Here is a 19,759-nt window from a genome sequence, read left to right as displayed (position 1 = left end):
CCTTAAGCCCCCGTCACACTAAGTGAGATTGCTGCTGAGTCACAAGTTTTGTGATGCAATAGCGATCTCGCTGTGTGTGACACGTATCAGCGACCGGCCCCCCTGCTGGGTATCGCTGATCGTGCTCTAATGTTCAGGACATTTTTTTGATCGTTGGTCTCCCGCAGGCCAGCATGCATCGCTGCGTGTGGCAGCGGGAGACCATCCATCAGCGAGCTCCCAGCGCTGTAAGCAGACGCTGGGAACTGGTATCCAAGGTACACAGCAGGTAACTAAGCGACGCGCGCGCTTGTTACCCGCGTCGTCGCTGGTCCTGATCGCTGGTGACATCTGCCTGTTTGACAGCTCACCAGCGATCCTGACCAGGTCATATCGTTGTCAGGATCGCTGGTGCGTCGCTAAAGGCCCCTTTACATTTAGCGATGCACCAGCGATATGACCCGGTCAGGATCGCTGGTGCATCGCTAAATGATCGCTAGTGAGCTGCCACACAGGAAGATCTCACAGCGATACAGCGGTCGTTACTTACCTTTCAGACGCGGCGATCCTGACGTCCCCCGTCCGCGTCCACGCGTCGCTCGTCGGCGCCAGCAGGAAGCCCAGCAGGAAGCACCCGACGAGAAGTGGAGCTGCGCGATCAGCGATGGACAGCGGGGGAGCCGGTCGGAGGTAAGTATCACACATAGCGATATTCCTGCTGCGTCACCAAATCGGTGATGCTTTAGCGATATTGTTAGCGATATCGCTATGTGTAAAACCCCCTTTAGTGTGACGGGGGCTTTACTGTGAAAGCAGTGAGATTATGGTTTCTTTACTGTAAGAGCAGTGAGATTATGGATTCCTTACTTTGAGAGCAGTGAGATTATGAATTCCTTACTGTGAGAGCAGTGAGATTATGGGTTCTTTACTGTAAGAGCAGTGAGATTATGGAACTCTTTGCTAGATGATTTTGTAATGGTTGATTCACTACTAAAATTGAAGGAGTTCCTGTCTTTCTTGATAAGCATAATATTACAGGTTATGGACACTAGATTTTGTTATGCGGCGTTGATCCAGGGACCTACTCTGATTGCCGTATGGAGCTGGGGAGGAATTCTTCCCCTAATATGGCGCTATTCGTGTCTACCCCCTGGGTATTTTGCCTTCCTCTAGATCAACATGCTAGGGTATAGGCTGAACTCGATGGACATAAGTCTACCTTCAACTTTATAACAATGAATGTATGATAAGTGAAATTCTCAGAATCTGATTTAATTTTTTTTATTTATTTCATCTGTTTAACTCAGGAAGTCGAAGACATAAAATCAAAAGCCGATGATGACTTGTTACCCTTCATCTTCTACTACAGAAAAATCGACAGTCACAACAATACCTTTGAATCGGCGGCCGTCCCTGGATATTATTTAAGCACCTCTCAAAATGAGGGAGCGAAATTACATCTAAGGCCAGGGAGCGAAACCTTCATCAGAGAGTTCAGACTGACACCAAGCTTAGTGTGAGATGCAGCCGCTCACTCCTACGTACTATGTACAGAGCACGGTAACTCCGCAAACATTTCCCCAAATCATGGTCACATCTGCACCTCCACATCCACGTCAAGAGGGACATGGAGAACTTTCCTAAGTGTCTCTATAACATCAGCAGCAACAGGAAAACCAGTCAGTACATCTTCCCTTTCATGCACTACTCACAGAAGCAATGCACTACCGTACTATTAAGACTGATGGGGAACTATTGGATCTGATGGCGGGAAAGCTGAAACCTAATGGCATATTAGTGATGAGGGACCATGCTCTGATGAGGTGTTATCTCAGCATGCTCAGGTAATAACCAAGTGTCTTTGGCTTTCTCGAATACTATGTTCTAGTCTCCGTGGCTGCATGTCTCGCGGCTGTTCAAGGTATACTTCAGAAGTTCTGAGGTTTTCTTCAGAAGTGCTAGAATAGGTTTTACCAAAGAGGCAAGGTTTGAAAAAACATACCTGGTTTTTATTAAAAAAAAACAAAAACACAGCGCCACATCTACCTACAGGTCATGTGTGGTATTGCAGCTCAGTCACTTTCTCTACAGTACAATAGAGGAAAACTGCACTATCAGACACAACCTGCAGTCAGGTGTGATGGGGTTTTTGGAAGAAAGAAGCAGTATTTTATTTATTTATTTTAGCTTTAATGCTCAGAGAAGAAATAAGAATAACTCCATGAAGAGTTTATTTTTGTTATTTATAGCTGTATTTATATTAGGCAAAAGATTATAATATTTTGTATTGTATTTATTTTGGTGAATTATTTATATTATTTGTCATTTTTATAATTATTGCCATATTGAAAAAAAAGAAACAAATAAAACACTAAGTTTTGATGGTTGTGATGGTATCTTATTTATACTGACTGGTGATGGAATACATAATATTGTAATGAGACAAATACTGTATCCTCGTAAAGGAAACAGCTGAAGGGGGCAGAAACTTTCTCTGAGAATCTTATTTTTATATTTGAATATAGAAAAGCATTTTTGGGAGCCGTATTTATTGGAAGGCTGGGGGAATAGCAAAGTCAGAGTTCATGTGTAGTTTTAAAGGAAAAATATCATCATAAAATAACCAATTGTTTGAGGTGTTTATGTTAAGTGTATTTACAATTGTTATCATTTTTTTATATCATATTTCAAAACAAAAAAACGATATCTTGCAATTTTCACACTTGCCAGTAAGCCTAATACACAAATTGCTTTCTTTTCAGCAGTCTCATTATCATAGCAGTCAGGATTACAATGAAAGGCAATACATCTGTATACAGCAGATAACAGAGAATTTAGGTAACGCAAATGCCAGCGTGGCCCTGCTCGTTCCCTCTCCCTCCTCAACACTCCTGCCGCACAGTGGTGTCCTCATTCCCTGATGTGGATTCTTGCTTCTCTGGGCCTGCACACGCCACACAGGTCTCCCAGCAGCACACCTTGTTTGCGCATGCTCCGATTCTTAAAGGGGCAGCGCACGAACTTTAGTATTACCTCCAGTCAAAAGCTGGGAGGCATCTGGTATTTAAGGCACCTTCCCCAGTAGAGGGGTGCCTGAGCAACCCTTGCACTTTTCCTACTTGGTGTGTGTACACAGTATTCTTCACTCTGGTTTTTGACCGGCGCAGGCACTCTGGATCTCATCTGGCGTCGTCTGGATTTTGTCAGATAATGACCAGCACGTTAGACCTTAGTGCAAGACTCACGCCACTATCACACTGGGTTTGGCACCATCACTGGGCCGCACCTGCTCCGCTTGCCTTTCTGATGCCAAATCCTCCAGTGTTTTGGCTTTCAGGGCTCTTATATCCACTGTACACTATATAGTATATAGAAAAAAAAACAAAAATTGAGCATGACTTGAGTTGGTATACATGCAGCACAAACGCATGTTCACATTGGCCATAAAACATATAAAACCTACAAGAGAAAAAATTAGCAAAAACCCAGCTGTAACTAAGTAAATAAAAAGCAAAGAGTGTGTCAAAGGCTATTAATATGAGACAGTGTAGGACTGTCCCTATCTAAGTTACCTTATCGTGGTGAGATGGCTTTTATGCTATTTTTTATCAAAAGCAGTATTACTAAAACCTCTATTTAAATGCACTTTTTGCTTTTTATTTACTTAGTTACAGCAGGGTTTTTGCTCATTTTTTATCTTGTAGGTTTTACTATATAGTATATACAGAGCTCCTGTGTATAATGTCACTGGTGATCACTGTATTATCTGTACACTGACACTATATACAGAGCTCCTGTGTATAATGTCACTGGTGATCACTGTATTACCTGTACACTGACACTATATACAGAGATCCTAATAATGTCACTGGTGATCACTGTACACTGACACTATATACAGAGCTCCTGTGTATAATGTCACTGGTGATCACTGTACACTGACACTATATACAGAGCTCCTGTGTATAATGTCACTGGTGATGACTGTATTACCTGTACGCTGACACTATATACAGAGCTTCTGGGTATAATATCACTTGTGATCACTGTACGCTGACACTATATACAGAGCTCCTGTGTATAATGTCACTGGTGATCACTGTATTACCTATACACTGACGCTATATACAGAGCTTCTGGGTATAGCAATGGTGATTGCTGTATTACCTGCATACTATACACTATATACAGTCATATGTTAAAGTTTGGGCACCCCTATTAATGTTAACCTTTTTTCTTTATAACAATTTTGGTTTTTGCAACAGCTATTTCAGTTTCATATATCTAATAACTGATGGACTCAGTTATATTTCTGGATTCAAATGAGGTTTATTGTACTAACAGAAAATGTGCAATGTGCATTTAAACAAAATTTGACCAGTGCAAAAGTATGGGCACCCTTATCATCTTCTTGATTTGAACACTCCTAACTACTTTTTACTGACTTCCTGAAGCACTAAATTGGTTTTGTAACCTCATTGAGCTTTTAACTTCATAGCCAGGTGTATCAAATCATGAGAAAAGGTATTTAAGGTGGCCACTTGCAAGTAGTTCTCCTATTTGATTCTCCTATGAAGAGTGGCATCATGGGCTCCTCAAAACAACTCTCAAATGATCTGAAAACAAAGATTATTCAACATAGCTTTTCAGGGGAAGGATACAAAAAGTTGTCTCAGAGATTTAACCTGTCAGTTTCCACTGTGAGGAACATAGTAAGGAAATGGAAGAACACAGGTACAGTTCTTGTTAAGCCCAGAAGTGGCAGGCCAAGAAAAATATCAGAAAGGCAGAGAAGAAGAATGGGGACAACAGTCAAGGACAATCCACAGACCACCTCCAAAGACCTGCAGCATCATCTTGCTGCAGATGGTGTCACTGTGCATCGGTCAACAATACAGCGCACTTTGCACAAGGAGAAGCTGTATGGGAGAGTGATGTGAAAGAAGCCGTTTCTGCAAGCACGCCACAAACAGAGTCGCCTGAGGTATGCAAAAGCACATTTGGACAAGCCAGTTACATTTTGGAAGAAGGTCCTGTGGACTGATGAAACAAAGATTGAGTTGTTTGGTCATACAAAAAGGTGTTATGCATGGAGGCTAAAAAACACAGCATTCCAAGAAAAACACTTGCTACCCACAGTAAAATTTGGTGGAGGTTCCATCATGCTTTGGGGCTGTTTGGCCAATGCCGGCACCGGGAATCTTGTTAAAGTTGAGGGTCGCATGGATTCAACTCAGTATCAGCAGATTCTTGACAATAATGTGCAAGAATCAGTGACGAAGTTGAAGTTATGCAGGGGATGGATATTTCAGCAAGACAATGATCCAAAACACCGCTCCAAATCTACTCAGGCATTCATGCAGAGGAACAATTACAATGTTCTGGAATGGCCATCCCAGTCCCCAGACCTGAATATCATTGAACATCTGTGGGATGATTTGAAGCGGGCTGTCCATGCTCGGCGACCATCAAACTTAACTGAACTGGAATTGTTTTGTAAACAGGAATGGTCACAAATACCTTCATCCAGGATCCAGGAACTCATTAATAGCTAAAGGAAGCGACTAGAGGCTGTTATTTTTGCAAAAGGAGGATCTACAAAATATTAATGTCACTTTTATGTTGAGGTGCCCATACTTTTGCACCGGTCAAGTTTTGTTAAAATGCAGATTGCACATTTTCTGTTAGTACAATAAACCTCATTTGAATCCAGAAATATAACTGAGTCCATCAGTTATTAGATATATGAAACTGAAATAGCTGTTGCAAAAACTAAAATTGTTAAAGAAAAAAGGTTAACATTAATAGGGGTGCCCAAACTTTAACATATGACTGTATAGAGCTACTGTGTATAATGTGAAATGTCACCAGTGATCCCTGTACAATATACACTATTTTTAGAGGGCAATATCAGTATTGTGTTTTTTTAATTAATGATCAATACTGTAGCAGTATTCGGTCACTAGGTGGTGAAACTGGTAAAATGTGATTAGCATGGGGCCCTGAAATTGTTGGTGGCAGCCCTGTGTGAGAATGTTAGACAGTTAGAAAGAAGACTGCGCAATACAAATGGCAGATATGTCTGACTACAGGCTTCTCTTTCTCTTTGACACTTTATTAGGCAGGAAATATAGGAATCAGCCAAATAAAAACTTCAACCGCAGCTGAATCTGTGGGGAAATGCAAGTCAGTGGCAATAGGAAGTTACCCAAGCTGATTCCAGTCCCATAATGCTGTTTAGGTTATTGCTTTAGGCAATAGATGAAGAAATCCTACAAGTGAGGACACAAAATGAGGAACCTGCTGCTGACGTCAGCGCCTGTTGTTTACAGCACAAGCTATTTAGGCGGCACTTATACTTTTAGGCTGCACTTAAAGCCCCCCCTAGTGGATGTTAATGGAAAAACGGATAATACAAAATCTTTAGACATCTAGGTACTTTATTTCTGCTGTTCTGAACATTACCAAGCAGTATGTTCTACTTGCACCATTTTTAAGAGTATACTGGGACTGATATGATAGCATTAGACAAGGATGCATAAAATATACAGTAGAATATAAAAGTTTGGGCACCCCTGGTCAGAATTACTGTTATTGTGAAAATTAAGCAAGATAACCCCTTCCCGACCAATGATGCCACATAGGCGTCACGAAAACCTGTGCCATTATGACCAGTGATGCCTATGTGGAGTCATGAATTAATTGCCCTCCTGCGGGTCCGGGTGACCGGGGTCACTGAAAGGTCACCCGACCCACGTGCACACACAGGGGGCTTTGTACTTCACCACAGGGGGAGTGGTTTCGCCCCCACGTGGCTACGATCGCTCTGATTGGCTGTTTCACTTTTAACAGCCAATCAGAGCGATAGTAATATTTCATCATTGAAAATTGATGAAATATTACAATCCAGCCATGGCCGATGCTGCAGTAGCACCGGACATGGCTGGAGACACGGATCTGACCCCCCCCCCCCCCACAGGCGATCTGCCCCCCCACCACTGAATGACAGCGGCGATCTGCCGCCGCTGTCCTCATCTGCTCCTCCAGCCTTCCCTCTGCTCCCCCCCACCTTCCGATCGACCCCCCTCCCACTCCCCGGTACCTTCCGAGTGTCGCTGTTGCTCCCGGTGTCTCGCGGTCCCGGCACATGGGTGCCGCCATCTTGGAAAATGGGCGCCCGCTCGAATCTGCGGCTGCAGATTCCATTCATTCATTTTGATCACTGTGATAAACTCTCACAGTGATCAAAATGAAATGAAAAGTAAATAAAACCCCCCGTTTATCACCCCCATAGGTAGGCACAACTAATAAAATAAAGAAAATATTGTTATTGTTCCATTAGGGTTGGAATTAGGGTTAGGGTTGGAATTAGGGTTAGGGATGTATTGGGGTTAGGGTTGGAATTAGGGTTATGGTTAGGGTTGGGATTAGGGATGTGTTGGGGTTAGGGTTGGAGATAGAATTGAGGGGTTTCCACTGTTTAAGCACATCAGGGGGTCGCCAAACGTGACATGGTGCCACCATTGATTCCAGCCAATTTTGCGGTCAAGAAGTCACACGGTGCTCCCTCCCTTCCAAGCCCCGATGTGTGCCCAAACAGTGGTTTACCCCAACATATTGGGTATCAGCATACTCAGGAAAAATTGCACAACAACTTTGGGGGTCTAATTTCTCCTGTTACCCTTGGGAAAATAAAAAAAATTGGGGGCTAAAAAATTTTTGTGGAAAAAAATGATTTTTTATTTTCACGTCTCTGCCTTATAAACTTCTGTGAAGCACTTGGGGGGTTCAACGTGCTCACTAGGGGGTCTAGTTTCCAAAATGGGGTCATTTGTGGGGGAGCTCCACAGTTTAAGCACATCAGAGGCTCTCCAAACACGACATGGTGTCCGCTAACGATTAGAGCTAATTTTCATTTCAAAAAGTCAAATAGCGCTCCTTCCCTTCCGGGCCCTGCCGTGCACTCAAACAGTGGTTTATGACCACATATGAGGTATCGGTGTATTCAGGAAAAATTGACCAACAAATTTTAGGATCCATTTTATCCTGTTACCCATGTGAAAATGAAAAAAACTGAGGCTAAAAGAAAATTTTTGTGAAAAAAAAAAAGTACTTTTTTTTCACGGATCAATTTGTGAAGCACCTGGGGGTTTAAAGTGATCACTATGCATCTAGATAAGTTCCTTGGGGGGTCTAGTTTCCAAAATGGCATCACTTGTGGGGGAGCTCCAATGTTTATGCACACAGGGGCTCTCCAAACGTGACATGGCAACCGCTAAATATTCCAGCATATTTTCCATTCAAAAAGTCAAATGGCGCTTCTTCCCTTCTGAGCTCTGCTGTGTGCCCAAACAGTGGTTTATGACTACATATGAGGAGAAATTTCCCAACAAATTTTAGGATCCATTTTATCCTGTTACACATGTGAAAATGAAAAAATTGATGCTAAAAGAAAATTTTTGTTGGAACAATTGAAATATCCATTTTTTCCTTCCATATTGCTTTAGTTCCTGTGAAGCACCTGAAGAGTTAATAATCTTCTTGAATGTAGTTTTGAGTAGCTTGAGGGATGCAGTTTTTAGAATGGTGTCACTTTTGGGTATTTTCTGCCATATAGACCCCTCAAGGTGACTTCAAATGTGAGGTGGTCTCAAAAAAAAAAGGTTTTGTAAATTTTGTTGTAAAAATGAGAAATCACTGGTCAACTTTTAACCCTTATAACTTCCTAACAAAAAAAAAAATTTTGTTTCCAAAATTGTGCTGATGTAAAGTAGACATGTGGGAAATGTTATTTATTAACTATTTTGTGTCACATAACTCTCTGGTTTAACAGAAAAAAAAAATATCAAAATTTGAAAATTGCGAAATTTCTGATTTTTTCACCAATAAACGCAAAAATTATCGACCTTAAATTTACCCCTAACATGAAGCCCAATATGTCATGAAAAAACAATCTCAGAATCGCTAGGATCCGTTGAAGCGTTCCTGAGTTATTACCTCATAAAGGGACACTGGTCAGAATTGCAAAAAATGGCCAGGTCATTAAGGTCATAATAGGCTGGGTCATGAAGGGGTTAAAGATTAAATAATGTCTGAAAGGTTAAAGTTAAAAATGACACATTTCCTTTTTATTTTAGGCCAAAAAAACTATACTGTCATTTTTTACATTTTAAAAATTACAAAGAGGAAAATGGACTGATGCAAAACTACGGGCACCCTTGGAGATTTGTGTGCTCAGATAACTTTCACCAGGACCGGTTTTAGACAAAGTGGGGCCCTGGGCAAAAAGTTTAAAGTGGGGCCCCAAATGCTCACATATTGCACATCACACAGAAACATTTCAGCTGCATTCACATGCGCTGAGTTCAGGCCGTCAAACGAGCATGATGGACAATATTGAAGTCGTTCGCTTGTTTCCCGGCCTCTTTCCACCGGCTGATGAACAATGATGGTGACAGAACGATCACTATTAGATGAATCTGTCCCCATACAGTATCATGTTATCAGCAGCACATCTACAGTTTACACCGGTGATGTGCTGCCGAGAACAATGATTTTTATTCCGGCATAAACAATCCAATCACTCGATGAATAGGCAGCATTTACCTCGTTTAGTATAATACACCCCACAGTCCTCCATATTGTATAATGCACCCCATAGTCCTCCATATAGTATAATACACTCCATATGTGGGGCTCATACTGTATATTGCAGGCGATGTGAGAATTCATACTGTATGTAGGGGGCTGTGTATGGGCTCATACTGTATGAATGGGGCTATGTTTATAGGGGGCTGTGTGAGGGCTCATTGTATGTACAGTTGTGGCCAAAAGTATTGACACCCCTGCAATTTTGTCAGATAATACTCAGTTTCTTCCTGAAAATGATTGCAATCACAAATTCTTTGGTATTATTATCTTCATTCAATTTGTCTTAAATGAAAAAACACAAAAGAGAATGAAGCAAAAAGCAAAACATTGATCATTTCACACAAAACTCCAAAAATGGGCCAGACAAAAGTATTGGCACCCTCAGCCTAATACTTGGTTCCACAACCTTTAGCCAAAATAACTGCGACCAACCACTTCCGGTAACCACCAATGAGTTTCTTACAATGCTCTGCTGGAATTTTAGACCATTCTTCTTTGGCAAACTGCTCCAGGTCCCTGATATTTGAAGGGTGCCTTCTCCAAACTGCCATTTTTAGATCTCTCCACAGGTGTTCTATGGGATTCAGGTCTGGACTCATTGCTGGCCACCTTAGACGTCTCCAGTGCTTTCTCTCAAACCATTTTCTAGTGCTTTTTGAAGTGTGTTTTGGGTCATTGTCCTGCTGGAAGACCATGACCTCTGAGGGAGACCCAGCTTTCTCACACTGGGCCCTACATTATGCTGCAAAATTTATTGGTAGTTTTCAGACTTCATAATGCCATGCACACGGTCAAGCAGTCCAGTGCCAGAGGCAGCAAAGCAACCCCAAAACATCAGGGAACCTCCGCCATGTTTGACTGTAGGTACTGTGTTTTTTTCTTTGAATGCCTTTTTTTTTCTCCTGTAAACTCTATGTTGATGCCTTTGCCCAAAAAGCTCTACTTTTGTCTCATCTGACCAGAGAACATTCTTCCAAAACGTTTTAGGCTTTTTCAGGTAAGTTTTGGCAAACTCCAGCCTGGCTTTTTTATGTCTCGGGGTAAGAAGTGGGGTATTCCTGGGTCTCCTACCATACAGTCCCTTTTCATTCAGACGCCGACGGATAGTACGGGTTGACACTGTTGTACCCTCGGATTGCAGGGCAGCTTGAACTTGTTTGGATGTTAGTCGAGGTTCTTTATCCAACATCCACACAATCTTGCGTTGAAATCTCTTGTCAATTTTTCTTTTCCGTCCACATCTAGGGAGGTTAGCCACAGTGCCATGGGCTTTAAACTTCTTGATGACACTGCGCACGATAGACACAGGAACATTCAGGTCTTTGGAGATGGACTTGTAGCCTTGAGATTGCTCATGCTTCCTCACAATTTGGTTTCTCAAGTCCTCAGACAGTTCTTTGGTCTTCTTTCTTTTCTCCATGCTGAATGTGGTACATACAAGGACACAGGACAGAGATTGAGTCAACTTTAATCCGTGTCAACTGGCTGCAAGTGTGATTTAGTTATTGCCAACACCTGTTAGGTGCCACAGGTAAGTTACAGGTGCTGTTAATTACACAAATTAGAGAAGCATCACATGATTTTTCGAACAGTGCCAATACTTTTGTCCACCCTTTTTTTATGTTTGGTGTGGAATTATATCCAATTTGGCTTTAGGACAATTCTTTGTGTGTTTTTTTCATTTAAGACAAATTAAATGAGGATAATAATAACAAAGAATTTGTGTTTGCAATCATTTTCAGGATGAAACTGAGTATTATCTGACAAAATTGCAGGGGTGTCAATACTTTTGGCCACAACTGTAGGGGGCTATGTTGGGGCATGAAAAGGATAATGGGCGCATGCAAGAGTTTGGGCACCCTGCATGGTTAGTACCTAGCAGCACCCCCTTTTGAAAGTATCACAGCTTGCAAACACTTTTTGTGTCCAGAGAAGAGTCTTTCAATTCTTGTTTGAGGGATTTTCATCCATTCTTCCTTGGAAAATTCTCCCAGTTCTGTGAGAATCCTTGGTCGTCTTGCATCCTCTGCTGTTTTGAGGTCTAGCCACAGATTTTCAATGATGTTCAGATCAGGGGACTGTGAGGGCAATTGTAAAACCTAGTACACATGTGCACAATACCTACAGAAACGGAGTGGTGCCGGACCACCATATTAAAAAGGCAAGCGGTTTTCTTTTACACCAGGTGTGGAGAAAAGCTGCTGTCCATTGGACAGGAGAGATAGAGAAGCTACCATCCAACACCCAACATGTGTCCTATTAACTTGTCATATGGGACAATTGCCTCGCTATCCCATGCGGAGTGTAGCAAGATTTTTTCTCACCTGATGTCAGATCGGGCAGGAAATAGGCACTGTAGAAGCTCTGTTATTTGGCCATTAGGGCTGCTATCCACTAATATTCAACATATCAAAACAATGTAGATTATATAGGATATGTGTTCATCGTGTAAGGGGATGGACACATTGCCAGCTTTTCCACCTTGAAGAACAACTACTGTAATACTGTATATTGTTATACCATGTAATGTGAATTATGTGATGGTTTAATAGTGTTACTGAGGCGTGTAGTTTGACAGTAGAGAAATTAAGTGTTAATGGTTGGGACTAGCCCAGAGAGGGAGTTACTTGGCTGAAGGGATAGAGACAGTTTCCGGTCTGAAAGACAGAAAGGGCCCAGTGTGCATAGAGAACAGACCTAAGGTCAAAAGTGAGCAATGCTGCAAGAGAGAGGAGACAGAGGATAGCGAGATCCTGAGCAAAGAAGTACAGGAGAAGTGACTGAAAGAACAGAGTGATCGATCAGTGACGGGGTCAGGATGCCTAGCAGTATGGCCCAGAGTTTATAACTCACAGAGGTAACAGACCTAAATGGGACAGAGTATGTAAGACGAAGAGAGTGACCCGGGCGGGAGTTCAAGAGCGTTAGAGAAAGAAGAGATAAGCAACAGCCATAGTGGCAAAGTAGCTTCCCTAAGAGGAGAAGGACGCAGGACCGCCGGCTGAACATAAGAGTCTTATATACTGGACTGTGGTACTGAGCTGGGCAGCGGTGAACAAACGAGGAAAAGCGAAGACAGAAGACAAGTGAGAAAAGAGGAAGGAATCTGTATGCGGAAAATGCTCTGTGCTGTAAAATAAAAGTTCATTAAGATATGTACCCACTATCTCCTGTATATAATGCCCCTTTCCCCATCCCACAAGTTATCATTGAGCAAAAAGTTTATTTTTGACTGGTGGTCTCCCTCTTGGAAAAGTCAGACATCTGGTCCTGGCCAACCAGCAACATCGGTTACATTCAGCCTGCACAGGCATAGCACCATGACAGCACAAGTCCACACACCCAGCCAGGACCTCCATCTTCATGTAACGTGCTTTCCCTCTCTGGTGCAGAGAATTGCGCGGGAGCCTATAAAATAATCATTTATTAAATGCATGGAGGTACCCTAATTTGCACACACTATACTAATTATATTGAACACACGCATCTATATATCTAACTATTCTGCATGGATTTACTCTATGTAAACCATGTTTCCTATTATGTCGGCTCCTGCAGTGATTTTACAGAAGCCGAAAAATGAATTAACCCCTTCCCGACCAATGACGCCACATAGGCGTCATGACTACCTGTGCCATTATGACCAGTAACGCCTATGTGGCGTCATGAGTTTAAAGCCCCCCTGCAAGTCGGGTGACTGGGGTCACTGAAAGGTCACCCGACCCGCAGATACAGGGGGCTTTGTACTTTACCACGGGGGTTGGCTTCGCCCCCATGTGGCTACGATCGCTCTGATTGGCTGTTAAAAGTGAAACAGCCAATCAGAGCGATAGTAATATTTCATCAATGAAATTTGATGAAATATTACTATCCAGCCATGGCAGATGCTGCAATAGCATCGGACATGGCTGGAGATCGTGATCCGACCCCCCCCACCGGGCTGGCAGCGGCGATGTGCCACCGCCACCTTCTGACGGCGGCGATCGGCAGCCACCGCAATAATCTGCTCCCCCTACGCTTCCCCCCGCTTCCTCCTGCCTTCCGATCACCCCCTATAGCCCCCCTGGTACCTCATGAGTCCCGGTACCTCCCGGTGTCCCACCGTCTTCCTTCCATGGGCGCCGCCATCTTACAAAATGGCGGGCGCATGCGCATTGTGCCCGCGAATCTGCCGGTCGGCAGATTTATTCATTCTTTTTACAGGTACACTTTGATCACTGTGATAAACTATCACAGTGATCAAAATACAAAAAAAAGTAAATAAAGCCCCCCTTTATCACCCCCTTAGCTAGGGACACATAATAAAATAAAGAAACTATATTTATTTTTATTTTTGCTTTAGGGTTAGGGTTAGAATTAGGGTTAGGTTTGCAATCAGGGTTAGGGTTGCAATTAGGGTTAGGGTTGCAATTAGGGTTAAGATTAGGTTTAGGCTTGTGGTTAGAGTTATGGTTGGGATTAGGGTTGGGGTGTGTTGGGATTAGGGTTAGGGGTGTGTTGGGGTTAGGGTTGAGTTAGAATCGAGAAGGTTTCCACTATTTAGGCACATCACGGGGTCTCCAAACGCGACATGGCGCCACCATTGATTCCAGCCAAATTTGCGTCCAAAACGTCAAACAGTGCTCCCTCCCTTCTGAGCCCCGACATGTATCTATACAGTGGTTTACCCCCACATATGGGGTATCAGCGTACTCAGGAAAAATTGCACAACAACTTTGGGGGTCTAATTTCTCCTGATACCCTGGGGAAAATAAAACATTGGGGGCTAAAAAATGATATTTGTGGAAAAAATAATGATTTTTTATTTTCATGGCTCTGCGTTATAAACTTCTGTGAACCACTTTGGGGGTTCAAAGTGCTCACCAGCCATCTAGATAAGTTCCTTTGGGTCTAGTTTCCAAAATGGGGTCACTTGTGGGGGGTTTCTACTATTTAGACACATCAGTGGCTCTGCAAACGTAACATGACGCCCGCAGACCATTCCATCAATTCGACATTTCAAAACATCACTACTTCCCTTATGAGCCCCGACGTGTGCCCAAACAGTGATTCCTCCCCACATATGGGGTACCAGCGTACTCAGGACAAACTGGACAACAATTTTTAGGGTCCAATTTTTCCTGTTACCCTTGTGAAAATAAAAAATTGCGGGCTAAAAAATCATTTTTTTAAAAAAATGATTTTTTATTTTCACAGCGTTATAAACTTCTGTGAAGTTCTTGGGGGTTCAAAGAGCTCACCACACATCTAGATAAGTTCCTTGGGTGGTTTAATTTCCAAAATGGGGTCACTTGTGGGGGAGCTCCATTGTTTAGGCACACAGGGGCTCTCCAAACACGACATGGTGTCCACTAACGATTGGAGCCAATTTTCCATTCAAAAGTCAAATGGCGCTCCTTCCCTTCCGGGCCCTGCCGTGCGCCCAAACAGTGGTTTATGATCACATATGAGGTATCGGTGTACTCAGGAGAAATTGCCCAACACATTATAGGATCCATTTTATCCTGTTGCCCATGTGAAAATGAAAAAATTGATGCTAAAAAAAAAATTTTTGTTGGAAAAATTAAAATATTCATTATTTCCCCTCCACATTGCTTTAGTCCCTGTGAAGCACCTGAAGGGTTAATAATCTTCTTGAATGTAGTTTTGAGTACCTTGAGGGGTGCAGTTTTTAGAATCTACCATATAGACCCCTCAAAGTGACTTCAAATGTGAGGTGGGCCCTAAAAAAAAATGGTTTTGTAAAATTTGTTGTCAAAATGAGAAATCGCTGGTCAACTTTTAACCCTTATAACTTCCTAACAAAAGAAAAAAATTTTGCTTCCAAAATTGTGCTGATGTAAAGTAGACATGTGGGAAATGTTATTTATTAACTATTTTGTGTCACATAACTCTCTGGTTTTGCAAAATTTTCGCCAAATTTCCACTTTTTTCATAAATAAACGCAAAAATGATCGACCTAAATTTACCACTAACATGAAGCCCAATATGTCATGAAAAAAAACAAAACTCAGAATCGCTAGGATGCGTTGAAGTGTTCCTGAGTTATTACCTCATAAAGGGACACTGGTCAGAATTGCAAAAAATGGCCTGGTCATTAAGGACAAAATAGGCTGGGTCATGAAGGGGTTACGGGCTAATTCTAGGTGTATGTATTCTATCTTTTCTATTCTAACCTGTCAGTGTGATTTTACTGTACACCACACATGAATTGCCGGCTTTTCAAAGGACAGCGAGGGCTGCCTGATTTTTTTCCTTGCACCCATTGACTTGCATTGGCGAGTCTCGTCCGCGATTTTTTCTGTCCGATTTCAGCTGAGGAAAAAAAAAAAAAAATCGCAGATGAGATGTCACCCATTGAATAACATCGGTCCGAGTGCAATACAATTTTTTATCGGATTGCGCTCGTCCAAATAAAAAAACAGAAAATCACGGTGGCCTGTGAAATCCAGCTATAAGTCACGTTCACACGGTCAGTTTTTTACCTCAGTATTTTTAAGTCAAAACCAGGAGTGGAACAATCAGAGGAGAAGCATAATAGAAACCCGTCACCACTTCTGTATTTATCCACATAACAAAAGTATAATCCGCACAGCAAAAAACCTGGCCCTCAATACAGGTGCATGCAACTTAAGAAGCACTCACATGTTAACGGGTCACCCGTAGAAGCACAACTTCAGAGCAAAATGGCCGTCGTCTCCTGCACTCCCGCTCCCATTCTCCCGACGAATATGTTTTAATTGCTGCAATAAAAGGTGAATTTTTAATAGGTGAGTGCCTTCTGTCTTCTTCTCAGTCTGGACTTCAGTATTTATCACACACTCCTGGTTTTGGCTTACAAATACTGAGGTAAAACACTGACCAAATACTGAGGTAAAACACTGACCAAATACTGAGGTAAAACACTGACCAAATACTGAGGTAAAATACTGACCAAATACTGAGGTAAAATACTGACCGAATACTGAGGTAAAACACTGACCAAATACTGAGGTAAAACACTGACCAAATACTGAGGTAAAACACTGACCAAATACTGAGGTAAAACACTGACCGAATACTGAGGTAAATCACTGACCGAATACTGAGGTAAAACACTGACCAAATACTGAGGTAAAACAGTGACCAAATACTGAGGTAAAATACTGACCAAATACTGAGGTAAAACACTGACCAAATACTGAGGTAAAACACTGACCGAATACTGAGGTAAAACACTGACCGAATACTGAGGTAAAACACTGACCAAATACTGAGGTAAAACACTGACCAAATACTGAGGTAAAACACTGACCGAATACTGAGGTAAAACACTGACCGAATACTGAGGTAAAACACTGACCAAATACTGAGGTAAAACACTGACCGAATACTGAGGTAAAACACTGACCGAATACTGAGGTAAAACACTGACCGAATACTGAGGTAAAACACTGACCAAATACTGAGGTAAAACACTGACCAAATACTGAGGTAAAACACTGACCGAATACTGAGGTAAAACACTGACCGAATACTGAGGTAAAACACTGACCAAATACTGAGGTAAAACACTGACCAAATACTGAGGTAAAACACTGACCGAATACTGAGGTAAATCACTGACCGAATACTGAGGTAAAACACTGACCAAATACTGAGGTAAAACAGTGACCAAATACTGAGGTAAAATACTGACCAAATACTGAGGTAAAACACTGACCAAATACTGAGGTAAAATACTGACCAAATACTGAGGTAAAACAATGACCAAATACTGAGGTAAAACACTGACCAAATACTGAGGTAAAACATTGACCAAATACTGAGGTAAAATACTGAGGTAAAATACTGACCAAATACTGAGGTAAAATACTGACCTTTCCCGGTGCCTGTGCGCTGCAGTACTTGGCTCTTCCCTCAACAGGGTGGAGAAGTACGCCTGCGCAGGAGTGCGACATGAAGCAAGGAAGATGACGACATCGCAAGAAGATGGGAGGCGCTGGACCCGGACCTGCGACACCCATCGGACCGGACCGCCCCGGCTGAGTATAATAAAACTTATTTTTCTTATCTTTCAGGTCGGATTGGGGGCTTATCTACAGCATTATAGAATCCTATAGATAATCCCTGAAAGGCAGTGGCTGCTGCTCATAGCGGCAAAAAGAGGTGACAGGTGCACTTTAAGTGGATAAAGTAAAATAAAATATGTAAAAAAAAAGTTTAAAAAAAAATGCACACAAATCACTAAAAGCCGTTTCGCCACACAAAATGCAGAGTTTGTGATAAAACATACCGTCAAAAAAAAAAAAAAAAAAAAAAAAAAGGACACACGTCCGGAACGACCCGCTCTATAAAACTGCTATGTTATTTATTCTGTATGGCAAACACCTTAAAAAAAAACAAGGAAAAAACATACCAAAAATGTAGCTTTTTTTCATTATACTGATTCACAACCGTCCCGCAAAAAAAATTAAAAAAAAGTTACAGCTCTCAGAATATGACGATGCAAAAACAAATTCATCTTTGTAAAAACAGCAAAGCATAAAAAAGCAAAAAAAACCAATATAAATCTGGTAACGCTGTAATCGTACCGACCCAACAAAAACAAATCAGCCATCGCTTTTACCGTGCGGTGAACGGCGCAAAAAAACGAAAAACAATTGCTGGGTTTTGCTCATTCTGTGTTAGAAAAATCCGAATAAAAAGTGATCAAAAAATATTATGTGCCCCAAAATCGTACCAATAAAAACTAGAATTTATCCTGGAAAAAAAAAAAAACAGCCCCCACTCAGGTCCATCATCTGTCACTCCCGCCCCTCAAATAAAATCCAGTGAAACCTTTGTGCGCCCCACTGTGCCTAAACCAGTGTAAGCGGCCACATTTGGCATTGTTGTAGTGGGGACAGAGCACTTAACAAGCTGGGCACAGTGTGTGGAGGCGCTACAATATATGGGGACACAATGTATGGGCACTAAACTGGCAGACTTGTAGTTTTCCAAAAAAACAAGCCTGGCGTAGATGTAACAACATAGCCACTGCAGCCGCTCATGAATTCATTGAGAGGTGCAATTTCTACAATGAGGACACCTTCAGGGCTTCTAAAACCTTGCCCGTAAACTATTGTGACCAAACAGAAGTTTTTGACCACATATGGGGTATCATCGCGTTCAGGAGCAACTGCATAACAAATTATGGGTTCCTATGGGTTTTCTCCTATTATCCATTGTGAAAATTACAAATTTGGGGCTAAAACAAAATTTTTGTGGAAAAAAAAAAACGAAAATTTTCAATATAACGACCTAATGTTATCAAATTCTGTTTAGCACCTGTGGATTCAAAATGATCACTATGCCCCTAGATAAAATCCTTAAGGGGTGTGTTTTCCAAAACAGAGTAACTTTTGGGGGGGTTTCCACTGTTTAGGCACATCAGGGGCTCTTCAAATGCGACATGACGTTTACAGACTATTCCATCAACGTCTACGTTCCAAAACATCATTCCTTCCCTTCCAAGCCCTGCCGTGCACCCAAACAGTAGTTTTCCCCCCACATATGGGGTGTCGGTGTACTCAGGAGAAATTGCACAACAAATTTTGGCGTCCAATTTCTCCTGTTACCCTTGGGAAAATAAAAAAGTACATTATAGTGATGGCGTCAATGTCTCCACCTTTGTATGATCTGAACAGGAAAAGGTACATTAAGTGTAATGAGGGGTTGGCCTAGTAGTCGACAACCCCTTTAAGGTCAAAATTGGCTCTGTCACTTAGAGGTTAAAGAGGTTGTTCGTTGTCAGATATTTGGCTCCAGTTTCTTAAAACATAACACATCGTGCTTACTCACCTTTGCCTGGTCCACCGGTGAGATTCCGCTGCTACTCAGGGCATCTGATAATGACTGTGGCAGCCAATCAGTGAGCCCAGTGCCTCTGATGGGGACGTTCTCTCTACACGGGCTAAGCCGCTGAGATCACTGATTGGCTGCCAGTGTCAACCAATAGCAGATGGGGGGAGCAGCGCTGCACCAATAGCAGACGGGGGGAGCAGCGGCTGAGACTCACCGGTGGACCCGGGGAAGGTGAGTACAGCCCTATTTGTAATGTTTTAACAAACTGGAATATTATCTGAAAGAGGACAACCCCTTTAAGTGC

At 42.2% G+C, this 19,759-nt stretch overlaps 1 protein-coding gene and 1 long non-coding RNA gene across 5 annotated transcripts in view; one reads left to right on the top strand and one right to left on the bottom strand.

Annotated features, from left to right (window-relative positions):
* Positions 1-2,365, top strand: part of LOC141100304 (interleukin-1 beta-like) — a 38,504-nt gene extending 36,139 nt beyond the window's left edge. For all 4 annotated transcript variants that reach the window (XM_073588684.1, XM_073588683.1, XM_073588687.1 and 1 more), the window contains one exon: positions 1,287-2,365. In XM_073588684.1, the coding sequence (XP_073444785.1) occupies positions 1,287-1,499 (213 nt within the window). In that variant the 3' untranslated portion in view covers positions 1,500-2,365. The remainder of the gene's footprint in view (positions 1-1,286) is intronic.
* Positions 2,366-2,604: 239 nt separating this feature from the next.
* Positions 2,605-16,375, bottom strand: LOC141100305 (uncharacterized). The gene is made up of 3 exons (XR_012234672.1): positions 16,276-16,375; positions 15,807-15,945; positions 2,605-3,337 (listed from the first exon to the last, which is right to left on the bottom strand). It is a non-coding gene; the product is annotated as an uncharacterized lncRNA (long non-coding RNA).
* Between the last annotated feature and the right edge of the window lie 3,384 nt (positions 16,376-19,759).

This window comes from Dendrobates tinctorius, unplaced genomic scaffold (genome assembly GCF_039654945.1).
Source record: "Dendrobates tinctorius isolate UK_male_01 unplaced genomic scaffold, ASM3965494v1 ptg000104l, whole genome shotgun sequence".
NCBI lineage: Eukaryota > Metazoa > Chordata > Amphibia > Anura > Dendrobatidae > Dendrobates > Dendrobates tinctorius.
This window is presented reverse-complemented; position numbering and strand designations above follow the sequence as displayed.